Genomic DNA, 23,598 nt, shown 5'->3' with positions numbered 1-23,598 from the left:
AAAAGCATCAATTCTTCGGCGCTCAGCTTTCTTCCCAGTCCAACTCGCACCACTCCCGTATTCTTGGGCTTCCCTTGTGGCTCAGCTGTTAAAGAATCTGCCTGCAATGTGGGAGACTTTTCTGTAGAATTGTGGGGTAGGAGACATTTGAGGGAGCTTCTGGATCCTGACTATTTTATTTACCATTCCAGCAAAAGGGTGAACCATGGATGACATTAACAGGACTGAGGCTGGGAATGAGGAGACAGGAAGAAGAGAAAATAATTCATGGGTTAAACGCCACTTCAACTATGAATGCTATATGACTTTCCTTAATGGCTGCTACAGCTGCAAGTGGGAAGCCCAACAGAAGAAAAAACCCAGACGTCCACTCTGCTGCTGTTCTTTGGTACAGAGCTATGGGAAGGAGATGGGCCATATTTTCTTAGATATGGGGAATGTGGGCCTTGAAAGAAGTGCTATAATTGTGTGTGTGTCTGTGTCCGTCTGCCTATGCAGACAGCCATGCATCATGTGTAATGGGTCAAAAATAGCTATTTATAAGGTGAAAGGTGATCAGAATTGGATAGGTAAAGAAAAGAAGATGGGAAAAGAAGTGGTATCAGAGGAGGAGTCAAAGCACTTAGAATAAAGTATATTTTAGGTAGAGCAGAAGATGTGGATGGAGAAGTGACGGGAAATGAAGCTAGAGACAGAGGCGGGACAGACTGTGGTTTTAAGAATTTTATTTCTGCCATGTAGGGAGTTAAGAGTCCCTAAAGATTTTAAGACACCAAGGAGAACAGTAGTGTGTTCAGTGAAAAATGAACTTCCATTGTTGAATTTACACATATTAGGTGATAAATGGTAAGTGATCTGGTTGGAGAATATTTTAACCAGATTGTGTAGTAACTTTATGTCAAACTAAACCGAACTTTATCCTGGAACAGTGTGGAGGCCTTTAACATTTTCAAATGAGTGGCAACAGTGAAAATCAAAATAAGGAAATGGATTTATTCATCATTTATTGAATGTGTGCCATAGTGAATAAGACCACGAAGGCCTCTGGCTCTCCTGCATGTCACAGGGATGAGTTAGGTAGTAAACAGTAAAGCAGAAAGGTGGTTTCAGCTGGAGATAAGAGCTTTGAAGACAATGCATAGGAAAATGTGTTAGGTAGATGGAAACATGGTTAGAGAAGACTACTTTGAAACAATGTCACATGAGCAGTCTCAAGTGAAGACGTTGGGACCACCCATGTATATGTCTGGGGGCAAAAATATTTCAGGCCGAGGAACCAGAAAATGCAAAGCTCTTGAACTGGGAACAGATTTGGTCATGTTTTAGAAACAAAACAAAAAAAAAACATCATGACGAGTTCAGTAATGACATTAGTTTATAGAGTGGGATGAGGTCAGGAGTGGGCAAGGCTTAATCATGTAGGACCTTTGGGCCATGGCAGGCAGTTTGAATGATTATTCTGATATAGTAGGAAGTTCTGGGAGAGTTGTAAGCAGGGGAGTGACTTTATCTGATACATGTTTTTAAAAGGTCACACATGTTTTATGTAGAGAGTGCATATAAACCTGAATCAAAACCTGCTCTCTTCATCTTCCTACATGCTGGAAGCAGTGGTTAAGTGCCTTAATGCTTGTAGTGTCTCTCACCTTTTTGGGGTATTCTTTCTATGTTTCCCATTTTATTTCTTATCCTTAGTCTTCACAATAGCCACATAATTTATATAAGGCAGAGATTCTATACATTTTTAATAGTTTGGATGCAGTATCCCAAGGAGGCAAAATTTCTCTTTCATATGGTACAGTAATGTTCCCAGGGCTTGACAACTCTGGCTTGGCTGAATTTGATACGGTTTCAGTTCATGGCATTGTCTTCAAGAATCAGTTTGTTCACCTTCTCCATAAAAATACTCTCCATCTTGACTTTGGGCTCACATATCTGGACAGTGCCTCTGCCACCGCTTAGCTATGTGACCTTACCTCTCTGAGCTTTAGTTCTTTCTTCTGCAAAATGAGGTTAACAATACCTAACTTATATGACTATATTGAGTAATAAAACAAATGAAAATCATTTGTGAAATCCCTAACATTGTATTCATATAAAATGGATACTGGGGGAAAAAAAAAAAAGGAGCTTGTTTATTCCCTAAATTCCTCCCTTCCCAAAAATGTGGGTAGATAAATGACTAAGTGAATTTGTGAATGAATGTGTTACTCAACTAATGAACAAACATTTGATACTTGAAGAGGTGGATAAATTCAACAGATGGTTGTTGAGACATTGTGATAGACACTGGCAATATATAGAAGGGTAACAGAAGTTCCTTTTACTCAAAAAAGAAACAGATAACATCAGATACAAATCTATACGAAAATGATTCCAGTTCAGGGTAATGTTATAAATAGGCTTTTACAAAATTCCATAGGGGTAAAAGAATACAGTGTTCTCTCCAGCCTGGGGAGTGTAATGCTGCAGTGTAACTATGTAGACCTCTGGGGAGTATAAGCAGATGTTGCTGAGATACAGTGGCTAAATGGAGCTAAATGAGACTTCCTTCTTTCTCTTCCCAGAGAGAGCGAATATTTTACCCATGGCTGATTATGTCATTTCTCTTGTCTTCAATTTTGCTGTTTGCATGGGTGGAGACTTCAAATGAATACAATGGCTTTGACTGGTGAGTTTCGCTTTTTTTAATTTTTCATTTGAGTAAGGCAATGGCAACTTACTCCAGTACTCTTGCCTGGAAAATCCCATGGATGGAGGAACCTGGTAGACTGGAGTCCATGGGGTCGCAAAGAGTCGTACATGACTGAGCGACTTCACTTTCACTTTTCACTTTCATGCATTGGAGAAGGAAATGGCAACCCACTCCAGTGTTCTTGCCTGGAAAATCCCAGGGATGGCAGAGCCTGGTGGGCTGCCGTCTATGGGGTCGCGCAGAGTCGGACACGACTGAAGCAGCTTAGCAGCAGCAAGGGTTCTTTGGTCTAATAGCCACATGGATGCTACTTCAGGGTGAAAAGATCTGGTGACATAAGAGGGAGAGTGGGAAAAAATTGGGTGTTCTACAGCTAGTGGATGGGAGGCACAACTCTGGGAAGGGGTATGGTTACTCAGCACCCTCAGCTACTATACTTCCCTTCCACCTGTGCTCCCTCTCACACTTAGACCAAATCTGCTCAGCGAGACGCTTTCTCTGTGCTTCCCGTGCCCCCAGTCCTTCTATTCAGATGACTCCCTGATACCTTGTTCTTCAGCTTCTCTGTCTGGGTTACTGATACCTACACTGGTTGGTCTTCATGATCTCTGTCCATGAACCCTGATGTCTCTGCCTCACCTCCAGCCTCTGTTTCTTCCTTCTTTCCTTACTGGGCTTTCTAAGACTCTGGAGACAGAAACAGTGTCCCATCTCATCATCTTTTCGAGCCAGATTCCTGCTCTGAACTATTCCTAGCTCTTCCAATTTCTCTGGCCTGACTGATATATTGTACCATTACTTGGTATTTGAGGGCAAAAGTGGTATCTTTTAGTATGATGCTTTAAAAATGCAATACAGTTTACTTTTTTCTTTATATAAGTAAAATATGTTGTTTTAAATATTAAGAAATGCAGAAAAGTAGAAAATATTATCTTATTCTTCAGTGGCAATCACTTGGTGTACTTCTCAGTCTTTTTTCCTATGCTTCTTTTTATATTATTATGCTTGTACCATATATGTAATTTTTATTTTTTTCCACCATTTAAAATAGTTGTACACATTTTGACAAATTATTAAAACTCAATGAAAATCACTTTAAATGGTTTTAGAGTCTTTCCTGACGTGAAGGTACTGTAGTGCTCTTCCGCACTCAGTCGCTTCAGTTGTGTCCAACTCTAGGCGACCCCACGGACTGTGGCCCACCAGGCGCCTCTGTCCATGGGATTCTCCAGGCAAGAATACTGAAGACCCCTGGAGGAAGAAATTCTCCAGGGGAACTTCCCAACCCATGTCTCTTGCATCTCCTGCATTGCAGGCAGATTCTTTACCCACTGAGCCAACTGGTAAGGAGGTAGTGCACTTACTTATTTTTTATTGTTAAGCATTATTAGTTTTTATAGAATATGAGTGTAGAGAAATCTTTGTATTCTGACTTAGAGTCTTACAGGAGATTCCCACAAGTGGCATTATTCAGTCAAGAAGAATAAAACACTAGTAAAATTCATTATTCCTGTTACTAAAGTATTTCTCAAAAGGTAGTAGTTTCCATTCACAATAAAGGTTTTGGCTTTCTATTTTCATCTTCCATTGACAGCATTGACTATTCTAATTTTGATTCATTTTTTTAATTTATAGATGAAATTTATTTTTATTTAATTTAATTATTTACCAGGTATTGAAACTGATTTCTTTAGTAATTTATTTTCTTTTTGGTTTTCTTCCTTTATCTTGTGGGATTTAGTTTTCTCATTTATATGCATTCTTTATTTATGGATCAATTCTAAAGTTCTCCACAATATTGGAAATAAGAAATGTTTCACTTCTTTATAAAATTTTACCTAGTTTTAGAGAACTTTATATTGAGATGTAGTTGAAACACAATATTACATTTCTTTTAGGTATATATTATAGCATAATGATTTGCTATTTCTATATATTATGGAATGATCACTGCAGTAAGTCTGGTTAAAATTCTACATCACACATAGTTTCAATTTGTGTGTGTGATGAGAATTTTTAAGAAATATTCTCTTAACAACTTCCAAATATACAATACAGTATTATTAACTATAATCACCATGTTGTATGCATTTCATCCCCAGGACATGTTTATTCTATAACTAGAAGTTTATACCTTTTTATCCATTTGTCCACCTCTCACCCCTCTCTGGTAATCACCAATCTGTTCTCTGTGTCTATGAGTTTGGTTGGTTGGTTTTCATTTTTCATGTATAAATGAAGTCATATGGTATTTATCTCTTTCTCTGACTGATTTTACTTAGCATAATGCTGTCAGGGTCCATCCTTGTTGTCATAAATGGCATTTTTCATTTTTTATATAGTTGAATGATACTCTCCTGTATGTATATACCACATTTTTATTAAGTCATCAGTGGACACTAAGGTTGTTTTCTTGTCTTGGCTATTGTAAATAGTAGACTTTTTTATAAGGGCCATTCTGATTGGCATGAGGTGATACCTCATTGTAATTTTAACTTTAATTTCTCTAATAAATAGCAGTGTTGAACATCTTTTCATGTGTTTCTTGGCCATCTCTGTGTTTTCTTTGGAGAAATGTCTATTTAGGTTTTCTGCCCAATTTTTTATATTCCATTGCTTGTTTGCAGTTGAGATGCATGAGTTGTTTGTATATTTTGGAGATTAATCCCTTGTCAGTCACATAATTTACAAATATTTTCTCCCTTTCCGTGTGTTGTCTTTTCGTTTTGTTAATAGTTTCCTTTGTTATGCAGATGCTTTTGAGTTTAAGTAGGTCCCATTTATTTATTTTTTCCCGTTACTCTAGGAGATGTATCAAAAAGGTATTGCTGCAATTTACGTGAAAGAGTGCTCTTCCTATGTTTTCCTCTAATAATTTTATAATATCTATTCTTATGTTTGGGGCTTCCCTGGTGGCTCAGACGGTAAAGCGTCTGCCTGCAGTGTGGGAGACCTGGGTTCAATCCCTGGGCTGGGAAGATCCCCTGGAGAAGGAAATGGCAACCCACTCCAGTACTCTTGCCTGGAAAATTCCATGGACTGAGGAGCCTGGTGGGCTACAGTCCATGGGGTCACAAAGAGTCAGACACAACTGAGTGACTTCACTTTCACTTTCACTATTCTTACATTTAGAGTTTTAACCCATTGTTATTTTATTTTTGTGTATGATGTTAAAGAATGTTCTAATTTAATCCTTTTAAAAGTAGCTGTCCAGTTTTCCCAGAACCATTTATCGAGGAGACTGTATTTTCTGCTTTGTGTATTCTTGCCTATTTCTTCATACATCAGTTGATCATAGGTGTTCAGAGTTTTGGGTTTCCCAGGTGATACTAGTGATAAAGAACTTGTCCGTCAATGCAGGAGACCTAAGAGACGTAGGTTCAGTCCCTGGATTGGGAAGATCCTGTGGAGGAGGACACAGCAACCCAATCCAGTATTCTTGCCTGGAGGATCCCATGGACAGAGGAACCTGGCTGGCTACAGTCTATAGGGTCACAAAAAGAGTCAGACATGACTTACCACATTTGAGTTTACTTCTGTTTTTTCCATCCTGTCCTATTGATCTATATTTCTGTCTATGTGACAGTACCATACTTTGTGCCAGTACTATTTTGATTACTGTAACTTTGTGATACAGCATGAAGTCAGGGAGCCTGATTCCTCCAGCTCCATTTTTATTTCCAATGTTTGGTTTGGTTACTCAGGGTCTTTTGTGTTTCCATACATGTTTTAATGTTTTTTTTGTTTGTTCTAGTTCTGTGAAAAATGGCATTCGTGTTTTCATATGGACTGTATTGAATCTATAGATTGCCTTGGATGGTATACTCATTTTGACAATATTGATTCTACCCATCCAAGAACATGGTACATCTTTCCATCTTCAATTTCGTTCATCAGTGACTTATGGTTTTCAGAGTTCAGGTCTTTTGCCTCCTTAGGTAGATTTATTCCTACATATTTTATTCTTTTTGATGTGATGGTAAATGGATTTGTTTCTTAAATTTCTCTTTCTGATTTTTTGTTGTTAATGTATAGGAATGTAATGGAGTTAATTTTGAATCCTGAAACTGTACCAAATTCATTAATGAGCTCTAGTAGCTTTGTGGTAGCATCTTTAGGATATTCTACTTATAGTATCTTGTCATATGCAGTAACAGTTTTACTTCTTTTTCAGGTTGAATTCATTTTATTTCTTTATCTTCTCTGAATGCCATGGCTAAGACTTTCAAAATTATGTTGACTAAAATTGGTGAGAGTGGACATTCTTGTCTTGTTCCTGATCTTAGAGGAAATGCTTTCACCTTTTCATTGTTGAATATGATGTTAACTGTAGGTTTGTCATACATAGCCTTTATTATATTGAGGTATATTCCACCTATGCCCACTTCCTGGAGAGTTTTTATCGTATATGGCTACTGAATTTTTTTCAAAAGCTTTTCTGCATCTATTGAGATGATCTTATGGTTTTTACTCTTTAACTTGTTGATGTGGTGTATCACACTGATAGATTTGTATATATTGAAGAATCCTTGCATCCCTGGGATAAATGCCACTTGATAATGATGTATGATCCTTTTAATCTGTTGTTGGTTTCAGTTTGCTAGAATATTGTTGAGGATTTTTGCATCTATATTCATCACAGTTACTGACCTATAATTTTCTTTTCCATGATATCTTTGTCTGTTTTTTTTACCAGGGTGTTGGTGGCCTCATAGAATAAGTTTGGGAGTATTCCTGCTTCTGAAATTTCTTTGGAATAGTTTCATGAGGATAGATGTTAACTCTTCTCTAAACCTTTCATGGAATTTTCCCATGAAGCCATTTGGTCCTAGACTTTTTTTCTTGAAAGACCTTTGATCACACTTTCCATGTCAGTAGGTATGACTGGTCTGTTCATATTTTCTATCTCTTCCTGTTTCAGTCTTGGAAGGTTGTACCTTTCTAAGAATTTGTCCATTTCTTCCAAGTTGTCCATTTGGGGGATGTATAATTGCTTATAGTAGTCTCTTATGATCCTGTGTATTCCTGTGGTGTCTGTTGTAACCTCTTATTTTTCATTTCTAATGTGAATGATTTGAGTCCTCTCCCATTTTTCTTGATGAGTCTAGCCAAATGTTTATAATTTTGTTTATCTTTTCAAGGAACCAGCTTCTAGTTTCATTGATCTTTGCTATTGTTTTTTTGTTTGTTTGTTTCTATTTCATTTATTTCTATTCTGTTCTTTATGATTTCTTTCCTTTTACTAATTTCAGGTTTTCTTGCTCTTTAGTTATTTTTTGTACAAGGTTAGGTTGTTTATTTGTGATTTTTCTTGCTTCCTGAGGTAAGATTGTATTGATATACACTTTCCTGGTAGAATAGATTTTGCTGCATCTCATAGGTTCCGGGTCATTATGTTTTCATTGTCATTTGTCTCTAGGTTTTGTTTTTTTTTTTTACTTCTTTAATTTCTTCAGTGCTCCATTGGCTGTTTAGTAGTATACTGTTTAGCCTCTAAGTGTTTTTGTTTTTTATACTTTTTTCATGTAGTTTACTTTTCATCTCATAGAATTGTGCTTGGAAAGGATGCTTTATATGATTTCAGTTTTCTTAAATTTACCAAGTCTTGCTTTGTGGCCCAGCATGTGGTCAGTCATGGAGAATGTTCCATGTGTATTTGAGAAGAATTTGTGTTCTGCTGCTTCTGGATGGAATGCTTTATAAATATCAGCTTCTCAGGTGGCACAGTGGTAAAGAATCTGCCTGCCAAAGCAAGAGACATAGGTTCAATCCCTGGGTGGGAAGATCCCCTAGAGTAGGAAATGGCAACTCACTCCAGTATTCTTGCCTAGAAAATTCCATGGACAGAGGAGCCTAGTGGATTACAGTCCATGGGCTCACAAAGACTTGAATACAACAGCACACACTTTATAAATATCAACTAAGTGTATCTGGTCTAATATGTTATATAAGGCTTGTGTTTGCTTATTGATCTTCTGTCTGGATGATCTGTCCATTGATATAACCAGAGTGTTAACATCCTCCACAATTATTGTGTTACTATTGATTTGCCTGTTTGTGGCCATTAATATTTGTCTTATATATTGGCGTGCTCCTTTATTGGGTGTATATATAATTACAGTTGTTATAAGAGCTTCGTCTTGGATTGATCCCTTGATCACTGTGTAGTGTTCTTCTTTGTCCATTGTAACAGTCTTTATGTTAAAGTCTATTTTGCCTAATGTGAGTATTGCTACTCCAATTTTCTTTTGATTTCCATTTGCATGGAATATTTTTTATATCCCCTCACTTTCAGTCTGAATGTGTTCCTAGATATGAAGTGGGTTTCTCATAGACAGCATGTATATGGGTCTTTTATGTATCCATTCGGCTAGTGTATGTCTTTTGATTGGAGTATTTAATACATTTATATTTAAGTTAATTATTGATATGTATGCTTCTACTGCCATTTTCTTAAATGTTTTGGATTTGTTTTTCTAGGTATTTTTTCTTTCCTTCCTCTTTTGTTCTATTTTCTTATGGTTTGATGACTAAGTTTATAGTGTTGTGTTTGGATTCCTTTTGTGTGTGTGTGTGTGTGTGTCTACACATGCACACATCTAATTAGTTTTTGGTTGTGCTGTTTCCATGAGGTTTTGATACAGTTGTCTGTATATGTATAAGGTTGTCTAGTGGTGCTGAATTCTCTTAGCTTTTGCTTGACTATAAAACTTTTGATTTCTCCATCGATTCTGAATGAGAGCCTTGCTGTGTAGAGTATTCTTGTTTGTAGGTTCTTCCCTTTCATCACTTTGAATTTATTGTGCCATTCCCTTCTGGCCTGCAGAGTTTCTGCTGAGCTGTCAACTAATAACATTCTGGGGATTCCCTTGTATGTAATTGGTTGCTTTTGCCTTGTTGCTTTTGATATTTTTTCTTTGTCTTTAATTTTTATGAATTTGATTACTATGTGTCTTGTCATGCTCATCCTTGGGTTTATCCTGCCTGGGTTTCTGCATTTCCTGGACTTTAGTGACTGTTTCCTTTCCCATGTTAGGGAAGTTTTCAACTATTATCACTTCAAATAATTTTTCAAGTCCTTTCTGTCTCCTCCTTCTGGGGCCCCTATCATGTGAATGTTGATGCATTTAATGTTGTCTCAGAGGTCTCTTAGACTGTCTTCATTTCTTTTCATTCTTTTCTCTTCTGTTCCACAACAGTGATTTCCACCACTGTGTCTTCCAGATCACTTATCCATTCTTTTGCCTCACTTATTTTGTTATTGATTCTTTCTAGTGTATTTTTCATTTCAGCTATTGTTCATCTATGTGTGTGTGTTCTTTAGTTCTTGGTCTTTATTAAACAGTTCTTACATCTTTTCAATCCTTGCCTCCATTCTTTTTCTATATCCTGGATCACCTTCACTGTCAGTATTCTCAACTCTTTTAATCCTTGCCTCTCTCCACTTCACTTAGTTCTTTTTCTGGAGTTTTATCTTGTTCTTCACCTGGGAAATAATCCTCTGCTGTTTCAATTTTTTCTTGTTGTTTTGTGATTGTGGTTTCCATTCCAAAGGCTACAGAATTATAGTTCTTCTTGTTTCTTCTGTCTGCCCCTCTGATGGGTGATGCTATCTAAGAGGCTTGCGCAATTATAACTTTGTTTAAGAAATCAATTTATTAGCAGTTTTATCTCATAAACTACTTTAGACACAAAAAAGACCAGAGATGTTTTTAAAGGATCCAGAGCTCTTACACAGATTATAGACATTAATATAGTGGCTTGCTGTTAGGTAAGAAAACATATATTTATATGGATAAAAAATCTGCCGAAATGGAAAGTATTAGCTATGTGAAAGCAGTGAACTTACAGATGACTTTTCCTCTTTTGACATTCCAGAATTTCCATATTTTTTTTTTACTGAGTACAAAGTTTTTGAGTATTCTAAATAGTATTCTAATTCTAATAGTATCTTAAATAGCTTTTAAAAGCCATACAGCTCACACAGAACCCTGTTAAAGTACATAATTGTCTGTAGAACAAAGTTAAAACTTCTCAAATAAATATCCCCAAAGGGTATCTATTCCCAAATTGCTTTTCTTTTCAGCCCCTGTTTTCTTATACCTCATCTAATCCAGTCTTATCCCTTATCCTTGACACAGATGCTACTAATTTATGTATTTTAGGAATTGAAACATATTTTTGCAGGGTTGTTTTCCTAGGTGCAAGAATTTGGTTCTTTTGGTCCCTTGTCTTGCTGAGTGTCATTGGGATCCTGGCTGCCTACACAACAATCCTGGTGGTGAGTAATGTTTCCCATTTCTCCCAGCCGCTTCTTGAGCAGCCTCATGAGGTGCTCTTATCTGTGGTATGGTTCCCAATTGGTGCTGGGAGCCCTCAGATCACTCTTAGCATAGTTTGGGTTTACATCAGCCCCTTGAATATTAGGGAGGAGGGATAGATTGCAGGGGGAAAGGCTTGTGCTGTTAAAAGGTATGTCTTTCTTCTTTGACTCTTTGAAAAGGAGGCAGGACATCCTTTTTCTCTTCCTCTGTTTCATGGCTTATTTTCTGGTTCACTCAGTATTGTCATTTTAGATGCTCACACCTTCACATGACAGTACTTTTACACATTTAACTATTCATTTCATAGCGCATCTCCTGAGAATCAGTCTTTCTGGGCCTTACAAATTATCTAGTGTGTTACACCTGTTATACTGTGCAAGTGCTAGTCCCCTAGTCCAGGTGCAAAGTACATTTATTTTAGCAAGTATCTTTACACAGTAGAGACCCTGCCTGTTTCCTGACATAGTAATATCTGTAGTGTGAGAAATTCACACCAGACATAGTAGCATCATGTAGTATGAGAAACTGAGGGCAAGCAGTAGCGGAATCTGTAGAAGTGGAACATTTATGGGAGACTAACGTTTAGGTTACTGGAGTTTTTCGGTACCCACTTACACATAGGACATATATATCTTTCTCTGATTTCATAATTTCTTGTCCCCACTGATTTCTTGTCTGATACTAAAAAACCCAACTCCCAAATCAGTTGACATTTGCATTAACTTTTCTTTCAGCAAAATATATTGATTATTGTATGAGCCATAAGTACTGAGGTTACAGAGATCAAAGACATGCAGTTTCTGTTTTTATTCAGGGCACTTCAAAGACAGAGGTATGAGAAATAAAGTTACAATAGTCCTTAATTCAATGAGTTTAGAATCTAGTAGGGAAATAAGTCCTAGACAAAAATAACCAACACAGACAGAGCATTATAATTGTCATTAGAAGGCCTAAATAAAGTTCAGCCTGGGTTCTGAGAAGGAAGAGGTAACTTTCAGTCAAGAGGATTAAGTGAAACTTCTTGGAGGAGGTGGCAGAGGAGTGGGATCTTGAAAGGATGTTGGATTTAGACACCTGTTTATGGGAGTGCAGAAGAAAGTCCAGACCATGGCAACATCACGACAAAGTCAGTAAGACAGAGATATATGGAGTGTGACTAGATAAGAGAGAAGAATCAGTACTGTTAGCATGTAGGGGATAGTGAATAAAAATGGGGAATATGGTTAAAACAATAGACTTGTGATGGATTTTGTAAGGCCTGAAAAGTAGACTAAGATACTTGGTATAAATCAGATTCTAATTAGGATTATCATTTTGAAAGTCATTGTGTGAAGGGTGTCTGTAGATAGAAATTAGTTAGAAATTTTTCTATTTAAAAGCTATGGTACATATACACAATGGAGTATTACTCAGCCATTAAAAAGAATACATTTGAATCAGTTCTAATGAGGTGGATGAAACTGGAGCCTATTATACAGAGTGAAGTAAGCCAGAAAGAAAAACACTAATACAGTATACTAACGCATATATATGGAATTTAGAAAGATGGTAACAATAACCCTGTGTATGAGACAGCAAAAGAGACACTGATGTATAGAACAGTCTTATGGACTCTGTGGGAGAGGGAGAGGGTGGGAAGATTTGGGAGAATGGCATTGAAACATGTAAAATATCATGTATGAAACGAGTTGCCAGTCCAGGTTCGATGCACGATGCTGGATGCTTGGGGCTGGTGCACTGGGACGACCCAGAGGGATGGAATGGGGAGGGAGGAGGGAGGAGGGTTCAGGATGGGGAACACATGTATACCTGTGGCAGATTCATTTCGATATTTGGCAAAACCAATGCAATTATGTAAAGTTTAAAAATAAAATAAAATTTTAAAAAAAGGATATATTATTCTGAGATGTTTGCTATGGAAAAAAAAAGAAATTTTTCTATTTAATGAGAAAAATGCAGATGAATGATGTATTTGGGGCAAGAATCTGGCCATTGAATTGTACTACTCTCATACATGATCAAAATAAAGCCAAGATGGACTTCCACTGTCCAATAAGCCATGTGTTTTTTAATAGGCTTCTCCTCTACCCTACCTGTTTTTGGATACAGTGGCAACAACAGAGGAGACCTAGATTCTGTTTCTGCTTTAAGTTATTTTGTAACCTTGACCAAGTCACATAACTCTTCTAAGCCTCAATGTCTTGGTTCTAATGAGAATTATCATAATATTTAATGATATTTTATAGGGCTTGGTAATGTACAAATAAATGGCCTGGTGACTCAGTCAGTAAAGAATCAGCCTGCAATGCAGGAGACCCAAATTTGATCCCTGGGTTAGAAACATCCCCTGGAGAAGGAAATGGCAACCCACTCCAGTATTCTTGCTTGGAACATCCCGTGGATAGAGGATACTGGTGGCTATAGCCCATGGGGTCACAAGAGTTGTGCACAACTTAACAACTAAACCACCACCAAAGTACAAATAAAATCATATCCACAAAATTATTTTGATAAAAAGGTGAGTGCCTTATGCATTCAGACTCTCCTTAATAACCTAAGAATTGGAAGACTCCAGTTTTCAGTCTGTGTCTTCACACTGACTTGGTGATTACATAGATTCAAACCTAATTAAGGTTTGGATTAATTAGATTCAAACCTAATTAAGGTTTGGATTAATTAGATTCAAACCTAATTAATTAGATTCAAACCTAATTAAGATTTATTGACTAATACCAATGTTAACAGCAGTGCTTAACAGTTGTAACAATGGCACTGGTTCCTCAAAAAAGAGCTTTTTAAAAAAAAAAAAAAAACTATTTGTTTATTTGTCTGTCTTTGGGTCTTGGTTGCATAGTTCAAGGTCTTTCACTGATGTGTATGGACTCTCTAGTTGTGGCGTATGGGCTAAGTTGCTCCTCTGCATGTGAGATCTTAGTTCCCCAGCCAGAGATCAAACCCTTGCATCACAAGGCAGATTCTTAACCACTGAACCACCAATAAAGTCCCAAAAAAGAACTTTTAAATGACCCTTGGAAGGGCTGGCCCATGACCTCTGTTCTCTTACTAGTGTCTCTACCTAACACCAGGAATAAGCTCCATCACACGGAAAAGAAAATTGGTAGAAACTCAGGAAGGATATAAGTGTATTGATTGTTATAAAATCCCAGAGAAGATAATAAATTCTCTCTGGATTGCTGGTGAAAGTTACAGCTAGGAAGCAACACGTGAACTGTGTTTGTTGGGTCCATGCATGGGAAGGGAGAGCTTTTAGGCAGAGGAACAGCATGGCAAACTCTTGGATGATGAAAAGGGAAGGTGTAGCAAAGAGTGAATGTAATGCCAGACTGTGAAAGGAATTTTGAGTTCAGTTTTGCATAGCATCTTGGTTTTTTTTCTCTTTCTTTGTTTTTTTTCAGGTACTTGGATTTTTGCTGTGTTGGGAAAAAAATGAACTATACCTGCACTGGTATCATAAGGTAGGACATCTGAATCTTCATAGGAGACCTGAGGCAAGGACTGAATGTGCCTCTTGGCACTAAGTGTTAAATACAGAGCTTCCCTTTCTTTGTCTCCCTTAGAAACAAGAGACCTGCTTACACTGTTTCAACTGAAATCATTCAGTGTCTAACAGGTGGAACTGGCTTACTGACCAAGCTGAACCCAAACTTTATTTTTTCTCACTACTCCATGTTAAACTCATTCCGTGATTCTGTTCTTCCCATTCCCATAAAATCCTGGGCAAACTCCATTATTTTCCCAGTCCTTTATAGTCACAGAACTTTCTTATTTCAGTCATTAAGAATTTTAGTTTATTGTAGTAGACCGAGCTTTCCTGATGGCTCAGCGGAAAAGAATTCTGCAATGCAGGAGACACAGGAGATGCAGTTTCAATTTCTAGGTCAAGAAGAGCCCCTGGAGGAGGGCATGGAAACCCACTCCAGTATTCTTGACTGAAGAATCCCCATGGACAGAAGAGCCTGGCAGACTACAGTCCATGGGGTCACAAAGAGTCAGACCCTGTTGTAACCTAAATGGGAAGGAAATCCAAAAAAGTGGGGATATGTGTATACATACAGCTGATTCCCTTTGCTGTACAATAGAAACTAACACAACATTGTAAAGCAACTATATTCTAAAATTTTTTAATAAATATATTTAAAAATAAAATTTTACTAGCAGTAACAAAAGATCCATATCTGGTCTGAGGAAGCAGGTATCACTGACCCAACATCTGAAGACATGCAGCTCATTTCCAACACTGCCTCCCTCATTTTGTTCTGCCATGGGCTTGAGCATCTCTAGCACAGCCCCTTGCTATTTATAGGCTCTCAGGTATGGCTTTGATACCATTCCTTATATTTCCTCAAATCCAGGAACATGTCAAACTCTGAGTGGTCTCCTTAAATTTCCTTTTACTCAAAAGGAAAGGATGAACTGAAAATACAAATTTAAAAGTTAGAATGAATGGAAATTGAAATCACAAGATCATACAGAGAAACAGGAAATTGAAGAGTGAACACAATAGGCCTTACTGAGATCCTGTGGGTTTTGGAGTTGGGACACCAGGAGTCACTACCAAGAGAACCTATGGGTTAAACCATTCTAATTACTATTCCAGGCTTGTATCTATTACAGAAACCATGCTTACGTTGCCTCTGGCAGTGAGTGCTGCTACTTGGCCTCTTCCTAGCAGAATCTCATCATTGCCTTTGAACTCAGGGAGCCAAAATTTCAATGGCAGCACTTCTCACCTTTATCCTTTATCCAGGCATAAAGGATGGCCACTACAGTGCTTTTCAAGGATGCTGACACTTTCCTCACCAATGAGCTTTTCAGTGTCCTCTGAGACCTCCCATAGAGCATGATATAGAGTGGCTTAGCTCATCATAGGTGATATTAACAGCATTCCAGTAACCTTTTCTCAATAAATCATTGGATTCTTTCTTCCATATTATACTAAGAAATTGCTGGTGTCCCAATTTTATAAAGCATGGGCTACTATTGAGCTGAAATTCCAATACTCTGGCCACCTGATGTGAAAAGCTGACTCATTTGAAAAGACCCTGATGCTGGGAAGGATTGAGGGCAGAAGGAGAAGGGGACGACAGGGGATGAGATGGTTGAATGGCATCACCGACTCAATGGACATGAGTTTGGGTAAACTCTGGAAGTTGGTGATGGACAGGGAGGCCTGGTGTGCTGCAGTTCATTGGGTCACAAAGAGTTGGACACAACTGAGTGACTGAACTGAACTGAACTATTGAGCCAAGGTTTCAGATACACAAACAGAACCACTCTGAGATGCATAATACCTGGATGCTGATACATTGACTTTAGAATCTCTGGTAAGTGCACATGTATCAATAAATTCAGCCTGGTTTAATATTACTTTATTTTCTCCTTGTCTAGCATCCTTAATATTACATTGTTTTTTCCTTGGCAAGCATCCTCAGAATCAATTCTGACACATATTCTACAGGATATATATATATATATTTAACAAAGGATACCTATATACAGGATATATACAGGATATATATTTAACAAAGCCATCATCTCTTCAGGTATTCTGTGATCTAATTCCAGTTACAAATGCATAGCCAATGAGAAGTAGTGGAGCTGGTTATTAGAGGAGCTGGAATACCCTTGGAAGATGACTAATTTCTGTGGACCTTTAAACCCTTGGCCTTTAAGTCTCCTTGGCAAGGGAGTTTCTTTAGGGCTTGGAATTTCAGTGTGAAAAGAGTAAACCTGGAAGGAAAGGGTTAGCAATCAGGCCTATAGTGCATTCCCTTCTACTTAAATGTTCTCAGAAAATAATGAATGACCTCAATTAAAACTCTTTATTTAAAAAAATCTATATATAACTAATAACCCAACCTCCTAATAAACATACTAAAGATATTTATTAGCCAAAAGATAATGGAGAGTCCTTATCTATGGAAATTTCTAGGAGGATCTAAATTGGTATATCTAGGTTGCTTACAATAAATAAACTTACCTGGAATTTATAGATTTGTAAGGTGGGAGGCATGGCTGGCTGAAGTTGTATAGTTAACAAAATATATTTTTTTAAAAAATGATGCGCCATAAACCAAAAGATTCCTTCTGTGAAGAAATGTTTCCACATACTTTACTCAAAACACACCTCACAGTTTGAGTCCCAGACCAGAATATATCATATTATAGGAAAGACCTTTTTATGAATAGCTACTTTTGACAGATCTCCAAGGGAAACTGTTTTATCTGTACCTTATAATTGCCTTAAATCATTAGTAAAGCTTGGTGTTGAATAAAATCACAGAATTACATGCGATTCAGGTGAGTCTCATTTGTCTATTAAAGTTTGTATTGTGATGCATTTGGTTTGCTAATAAGTTATTTAAGATTTTAATATCTGCATCGATCCATGTATAGAAGAGTTTGGACTGTCATTTTTGTTTCCTATAATGTCCTTGTTGAGTGTGAATATCAGTGGTTTTTTTTTTTTTTTTTTTTTTTGGCTTCAAGAAACAAGTTAGAGAAAATTCCCTCTTTATTCTTTGGAAGAGTTTTTTAAAGTTGAAATATTTCTTCCTTAAATATTTGAAAAATTAACCCTGTGGGCAGCAAGGCCTGGAGTTTCTTTTATAAGGTTTAATTACAGATTCAGTTACTTTCATAGATAAAGAATTATGGAGGAGTGGAAGCCAAGCACTATCTAGAGGACTACATACATATAGAAAACTATCTATTTGAAGGGAAGCAGTTAAAGTTATGTATTCTTGGTCTCAATGTTCATTTCCTATGACTAAATATAGTTTTCTGGCCAGCAGGTTTTTTTCATCTGTTCACCAAATATTTATAGAAAGTTTATTATATGTCAGACATTCAAAAGACAATAAATATATAATCATGAACATTATCCCTGATTTCATGACGCTTATAGTCTATTTGGGGAAAGAATACATTGAACAAAATATTGTTTACCTGAGATTGTATTGAGTCGTATTTTTAAAAAGTGAATATTTGTAATGGCTACTGTTGAAACTGAATGAGACATGCTAAGCAATGTTGAGGGCCAAGCTGACATGGAGATAATAAATCAGTAAAGGAATCAGACCACATAGCTGTGTAGGTTTTTTTGTTTTTTTTTTTCTAACCATGGTGCACAAAAAAGACTTCACAGCAAAGAAGGTAGATTATTTGATCCATGGACTATTAAAGAATGGTTAGATTAAAAAAGATGAGGAAATAAGGTCTCTGAAACTGTGAGTACATGCATGGCAATCCACTCCAGTATGGGATACAAGTGACTTATCACACACTCATGCACATTTCCCAAAGACAGTTCTGATCCGAGCTTAGTGTCTAGAAGTCAAAGTGAAAGTTGCTCAGTTGTGTCCAACTCTTTGTGACCCCATGGACTATACAGTCCATGGAATTCTCCAGGCCTGAATACTGGAATGGGTAGCCTTTTCCCTTCTCCAGAGGATCTTCCAAACCCAGGGATCATTACCAGCTGAGCCACAAGGGAAGCCCAAGAAAAATGGATAGCCTATCCCTCCTCCAGCAGATCTTCCCAACCCAGGAATCGAACCGGGGTCTCCTTCATTGCAGGCAGATTATTTAACAACTGAGCTATCAGGGAAGCCCCAAAGAAGTCAAGATATTCTTTTTATTTCCCTAGATCATGGTTCTGATAGTGATTCTGCTTTGCTCATTTTTGATGTGGATTTTATTAACTTTTTGGAGAGAGAGATGGCTCACCGTTGGGCTGTCACTGCAGGTAAGCACCATCCTTAGTTGTAGCCCTGTCTGTCCAGATGTGTTCAGCCTGACTTTTGGCTTTCTCTCAGGTTTTTGCTCCCTACATACACCTGAGCAGCATATCTGCGATGGTTTTGCTTTCCTGGCCTGTGGCCTTCTACTTGATCCATTTGGAAGGAGAAGGTATGTCCTAAGGGTGGAACTTTCCCTGATTCTTCCAGCTCTGACTTTAGCTAGTGTACTTTACTCAGCCAAACGAGGTTGGTAGACAGCCAGTGCTGTAGCTTTTTGAAATTCATTTAGCTTGTTACTCAGACATGCTTCTCCTACTACATGGCCTGTCATAACATTTCTCTGATCATACAGGCCCTCTTCTAAAAAGGGATTCTCCTTCTAGAAAAATAAGAATTTTCTCTCTGTTGTTACACATTGACTGGGAATAGATTGAAGTAGTTGTGGGGAGGGTAGAGGGAATTTTAGTTTTATTTGACCAGTGATGGTACAAGTCAGAGTTCTTTTAGTTTATATTCAAATATTACTATTTTCAACTCTAGAACCAAGTGCAGATATCCCCTGAACACATCTTAGTACTTCAAAATAGTCCCCAGTGAAATATCATGGAAACAAACAAGAGTCAAGAGCTGTATATGAAACTATTTTGAGAATGGAATTCTCTCTCAGCACCCTAACTGAGAGACCAGGAGGACCTTCTTCTATGTCCTTTTTTTACTGCTGGTTAAACAGGGGGTGCCTGCTTCCTGACTTGTGCAAGGATGCAGGAAAGAGAAAAACTTGATTCGTAGTGTTGTCATTGAGTGTACATGTGTGTATGTGTATGTGACCAGTGGATTTTAGGAAATGTTTCTGGGGGCAAGAACTTACAGGGGACAATAATGACTCTTTTGTTTTTCATTTCCTGAATTTTAGCTAGAATGAGAAGATACCAGAATACTAGTGAAAGAAGAAGAAACAAGTGGTGTACTATGCTCACAAAGTTGAGAGGTTAGAGCTGGCAGATCTAGATTTGAAAGCAACATAGGTGGTAATTTTTAAATGTACAAATGGGTAAAATCCTCCAAGGTCTAAAATAGTATGTGTTGGGGAGTGGCCAGTAATAACAGGTGTTATGGTCAGGCTGTGTGTGTGTGTGTGTGTGTGTGTGTGTGTGTCTGTGTCTGTGTCAGTGTCTGTGTGTGTATTTAAGAGATGAATGAGGAGAAAGAGAGAAGTGTCTACTATTTACTGAGAACTGTGATGAATCAACCCTGTCATATTAATTACATGAGATATTAGTAGCAAAATAGTTCCATTTTTCGGAATGAGAAAAGTGAAGATCCGAAGAGGTTAAACAACATGTCTAAGGCACAAAATTAGAAAATAGTAGTCTTGCTTTGAACTTGGATTTCTTTAAACTAGTATCCCTTCTACTATCCCTCACTGCCTTCAGTACAGGGGCATTTTAGGCTGATCCTTAAGGGCTTGAGGACTTTCTCAGAACCAACCAAGCTACTCCTCCTTCTGAGAAGTTATTCCTTAACATTCCCTCTCCTTCTACCTCCTGTACAACTCATTCCCTTGTAAATTTGCATTTGCAATAATTTTGACTTAACAACACTTTTTATTTGACTCGTTCTTTACTTTCAACTCACTGAAAGAATATGGGGATATGACAGAAACTGAGAGTAAATCAATGAGTCCACAGATTCAATGAACCCATGCACTAGGCATTTACTGACTGTTGTTTTGGGGATAGTTATTTGCTTGGGATGGTTCTGCACTCCTCTTTTCTTTTTTGTCACTTTCTCCTTCCAACTTTTTCAGTTCTGCAAGTGGTTGTTGGATTGCCCTTCCTCCTTATCCTTTTATGTCTCTATGTGGTGCCATTTGGGACTTATTCTCCCTGTGTTCAGGAGAAGGATAAATTAGCACCCAAGCCGGACTTCTTTGGTCATAGAGGTGCACCCATGGTAGGTCTGAGCATGATGGATGTGGGTGAGTACAGATGTGCATGGGTGTAGGTGAGACAATGGCACATCAGATCCAGGAGCCCCTGGAGAAGTAAAGAGTTTGGCTTGAGATGACAGGAATAAGGAGTCAAATGTAAAGGTTGGACTTGAACCCAGGTCACCTAATTCTCAGTCTTTTTTTTCTTTATTGTACCCAGTGACATTGCCTCAGATGAACCAAGTCCCCAAATCAGGTTCAGTAGAGTAGAATATAGGCAGATTCTTTGAAAAAAGAGCCAAGGGAGTCAAACTCTGCTTCCTAAAGTCTTTTCATTACTGGGTCCCCTCCCTACCCTACAAGGGATGTTGGCAGTAAAGACTGTGAGATTAAAGGCCTGATGTCCTTTTCTTACACAGCTGGGACCTGAGAATACCATAATGTCCTTTGAGAAAGCTGTTGAACAAGGGGCCCATGGACTGGAGAGTGATGTGCAAATAAGGTAGGAAAGAAGGGTCCAGGGTGGGAGGAGAAGAGACCAGTGCCATGGATGACTCCAGCCTGGCCCAGGCTGTAGAGAGGGCAAGCCCCTGGGAGTTTCTCCCATGTTCACATGGGAGATCTGCACATGACACACATACATGAACCACTTCTCCTTTACAAGCCACATATCTGCAACCCCTACATTCTCATCACAGGCTCATAGATCACTCTGTAGAGTCTCCACACATAGCTCAAATTTGTACCCACTACAAACATGCTTATAACTCATTCCCATGCCCTACCTTAGCAATCTATTTAATTAACATCCCCTGGGTACCTACTATATTCCTAGTATATCCTTCTTTTGAGTGCTGGGGAGAGGCAAATGAGTGAAATATAGTCCTGCCTAAGAGCTGTTCCCAGCCAGTGAAGGAGATAGGGCATGTTTACAAATAAACACAGTACAGGACCATGTGTGGTGAGGACCATCCAGAAAAGAGTAAGGCAAATACAGTGGAACCTCAGTGGAGGAGGCTGAGTCCCCCTCCTACTCTGTGGAAAATGATCTTTGTGCTCAGAACTGTGTTTGTGTTACACCTTGAAGGAAAAATAGTATTTTCCCAAGCAGAGATGGGTAATCTGGGTAGAGGCAATAGCTTAGCCAAAGGTATCCCATGAGAAATAGCAAGTTTGTGGATCAGTACATGATAAAGCCAGGATTAGAACTAGATTTTCTGATCCCAGACTAGGGTTCTTGACATTATCTAACAGTGGTGTTACTCAGCTGTTTCATGCAGGATATTTTAAGCAGAATTGAAACTGGATGTTCTTTCAGAGCTTCTGGGTTCATTGTGCAAGTGCCTAGAGGTCATGGCTTAATGTGGTCATGATGCTGAGCCAATGAGCTCCTGGCACATTGTCTTTCTCTCTTATCTTACTTGTGACTTCAACTTCGGTGTAGATGACCCTTCCAACCCTTCAGTTTCTCTGTGTCTTGATGTCTTCATTTCCCATTACCACCTCCTCCACATACCTCCACCATCTACATTGATGGTCATAATCTAGACTTCATCACTAATAAATATTGCTTATCAGCCATAGTCTAGCCAGAACAGGAATACCACAGCAGTAACTAGAACAGGAAAATGTAATATCGAGAATTACTAAGTAGTAAAATGGGGAAACAGTGGAAACAGTGAGAGACTTTATTTTGGGGGCTCCAAAATCACTGCAGATGGTGATTGTAGCCATGAAATTAAAAGATGCTTACTCCTTGGAAGGAAAGTTATGGCCAACCTAGACAGCATGTTAAAAAGCAGAGACATTACTTTGTCAACAAAGGTCCATCTAGTCAAGGCTATGGTTTTTCCAGTAGTCAAGTATGGATGTGAGAGTTGGACTATAAAGAAAGCTGAGCACCGAAGAACTGATGCTTTTGAACTGTGGTGTTGAAGACTCTTGAGAGTCCCTTGGACTGCAAGGAGATCCAACCAGTCCATCCTAAAGGAGATCAGTCCTGGGTGTTCATTGGAAGGTCTGATGTTGAAGCTGAAACTCCAATACTTTGGCCACCTGATGAGAAGAGCTGACTCATTTGAAAAGACCCTGATGCTGGGAAGGATTGAGGGCAGGAGGAGAAGGCGACGACAGAGGATGAGATGGCTGGATGGCATCACCAACTCGATGGACATGAGTTTGAGTGAACTCCAGGAGTTGGTGATGGACAGGGAGGCCTGGCATGCTGTGGTTCATGGGATCGCAAAGAGTTGGACACGACTGAGCGACTGAACTGAACTGAATTGAAAATGTTGTTAACTTCCAAAAGAAGAACACAAGACTGTGGAAATGCACAAAGAGCAGCTACTAAAACTTCAGCACATTCCACCCTGTTCTTTCCAAGAATTAGAAATACGTAAAAGAAAAAAAAAAGTTTAAAACTGGACAAAATTCACAAACCATCTGACAGAAGACTCTGAAAGGTAGAGATTTGGAGGTGGACTGGCTGGGTTCATAATATTGAAGGAACTTCCTAGTAGGGAGCAAGTTTCCTGTTGGTTGTTTTGGTTTTTTCCTCATATACCCTGACATGAACTCTGAAGAGACCTGCACAGAAACACCTACAGCTGCAGAGGGGAAAAAATCTGCTTTTTCTAGCCAGAGAATTTGCAGTAGGATTGCCCAGAAGGCTATAAATGTTTTGACCATACCAGTCCTACTCAGGGGAACACCACACAAAAGCCACTCCCCTCCCTCTCACAGCTTGAGGCTGTGGCCCTGCAGGGTATAAGCAAACCCCTGTAACAATTTCTGCCCTGGTATAAGAAGTGGTACCCATCTCCTTTCTCTGCCTACTTAAGAGTAAAGTACTGAGAGAAGTTTTCTAGAGAAAGTGACTTTTTTGTG

General features: G+C 38.4%; 1 protein-coding gene across 1 annotated transcript in view; it reads left to right on the top strand.

The window, feature by feature from the left end:
- Positions 1 to 205: 205 nt before the first annotated feature.
- Positions 206 to 23,598, top strand: part of LOC129627865 (glycerophosphodiester phosphodiesterase domain-containing protein 4-like) — a 93,331-nt gene continuing 69,938 nt past the window's right edge. The window contains exons 1-9 of the mRNA XM_055547329.1: positions 206 to 388; positions 2,568 to 2,671; positions 10,883 to 10,976; positions 14,436 to 14,495; positions 18,689 to 18,787; positions 18,858 to 18,951; positions 19,696 to 19,770; positions 20,590 to 20,735; positions 21,132 to 21,214. Of these exons, the coding sequence (XP_055403304.1) occupies positions 206 to 388; positions 2,568 to 2,671; positions 10,883 to 10,976; positions 14,436 to 14,495; positions 18,689 to 18,787; positions 18,858 to 18,951; positions 19,696 to 19,770; positions 20,590 to 20,735; positions 21,132 to 21,214 (938 nt within the window). The remainder of the gene's footprint in view (positions 389 to 2,567; positions 2,672 to 10,882; positions 10,977 to 14,435; positions 14,496 to 18,688; positions 18,788 to 18,857; positions 18,952 to 19,695; positions 19,771 to 20,589; positions 20,736 to 21,131; positions 21,215 to 23,598) is intronic.

The sequence above is a fragment of the Bubalus kerabau genome, chromosome 15, assembly GCF_029407905.1.
Source record: "Bubalus kerabau isolate K-KA32 ecotype Philippines breed swamp buffalo chromosome 15, PCC_UOA_SB_1v2, whole genome shotgun sequence".
NCBI classification, from domain to species: Eukaryota; Metazoa; Chordata; class Mammalia; order Artiodactyla; family Bovidae; genus Bubalus; species Bubalus kerabau.
Note: the sequence above shows the minus strand (reverse complement) of the source record. Positions and strands in the feature narration are given on the sequence as shown.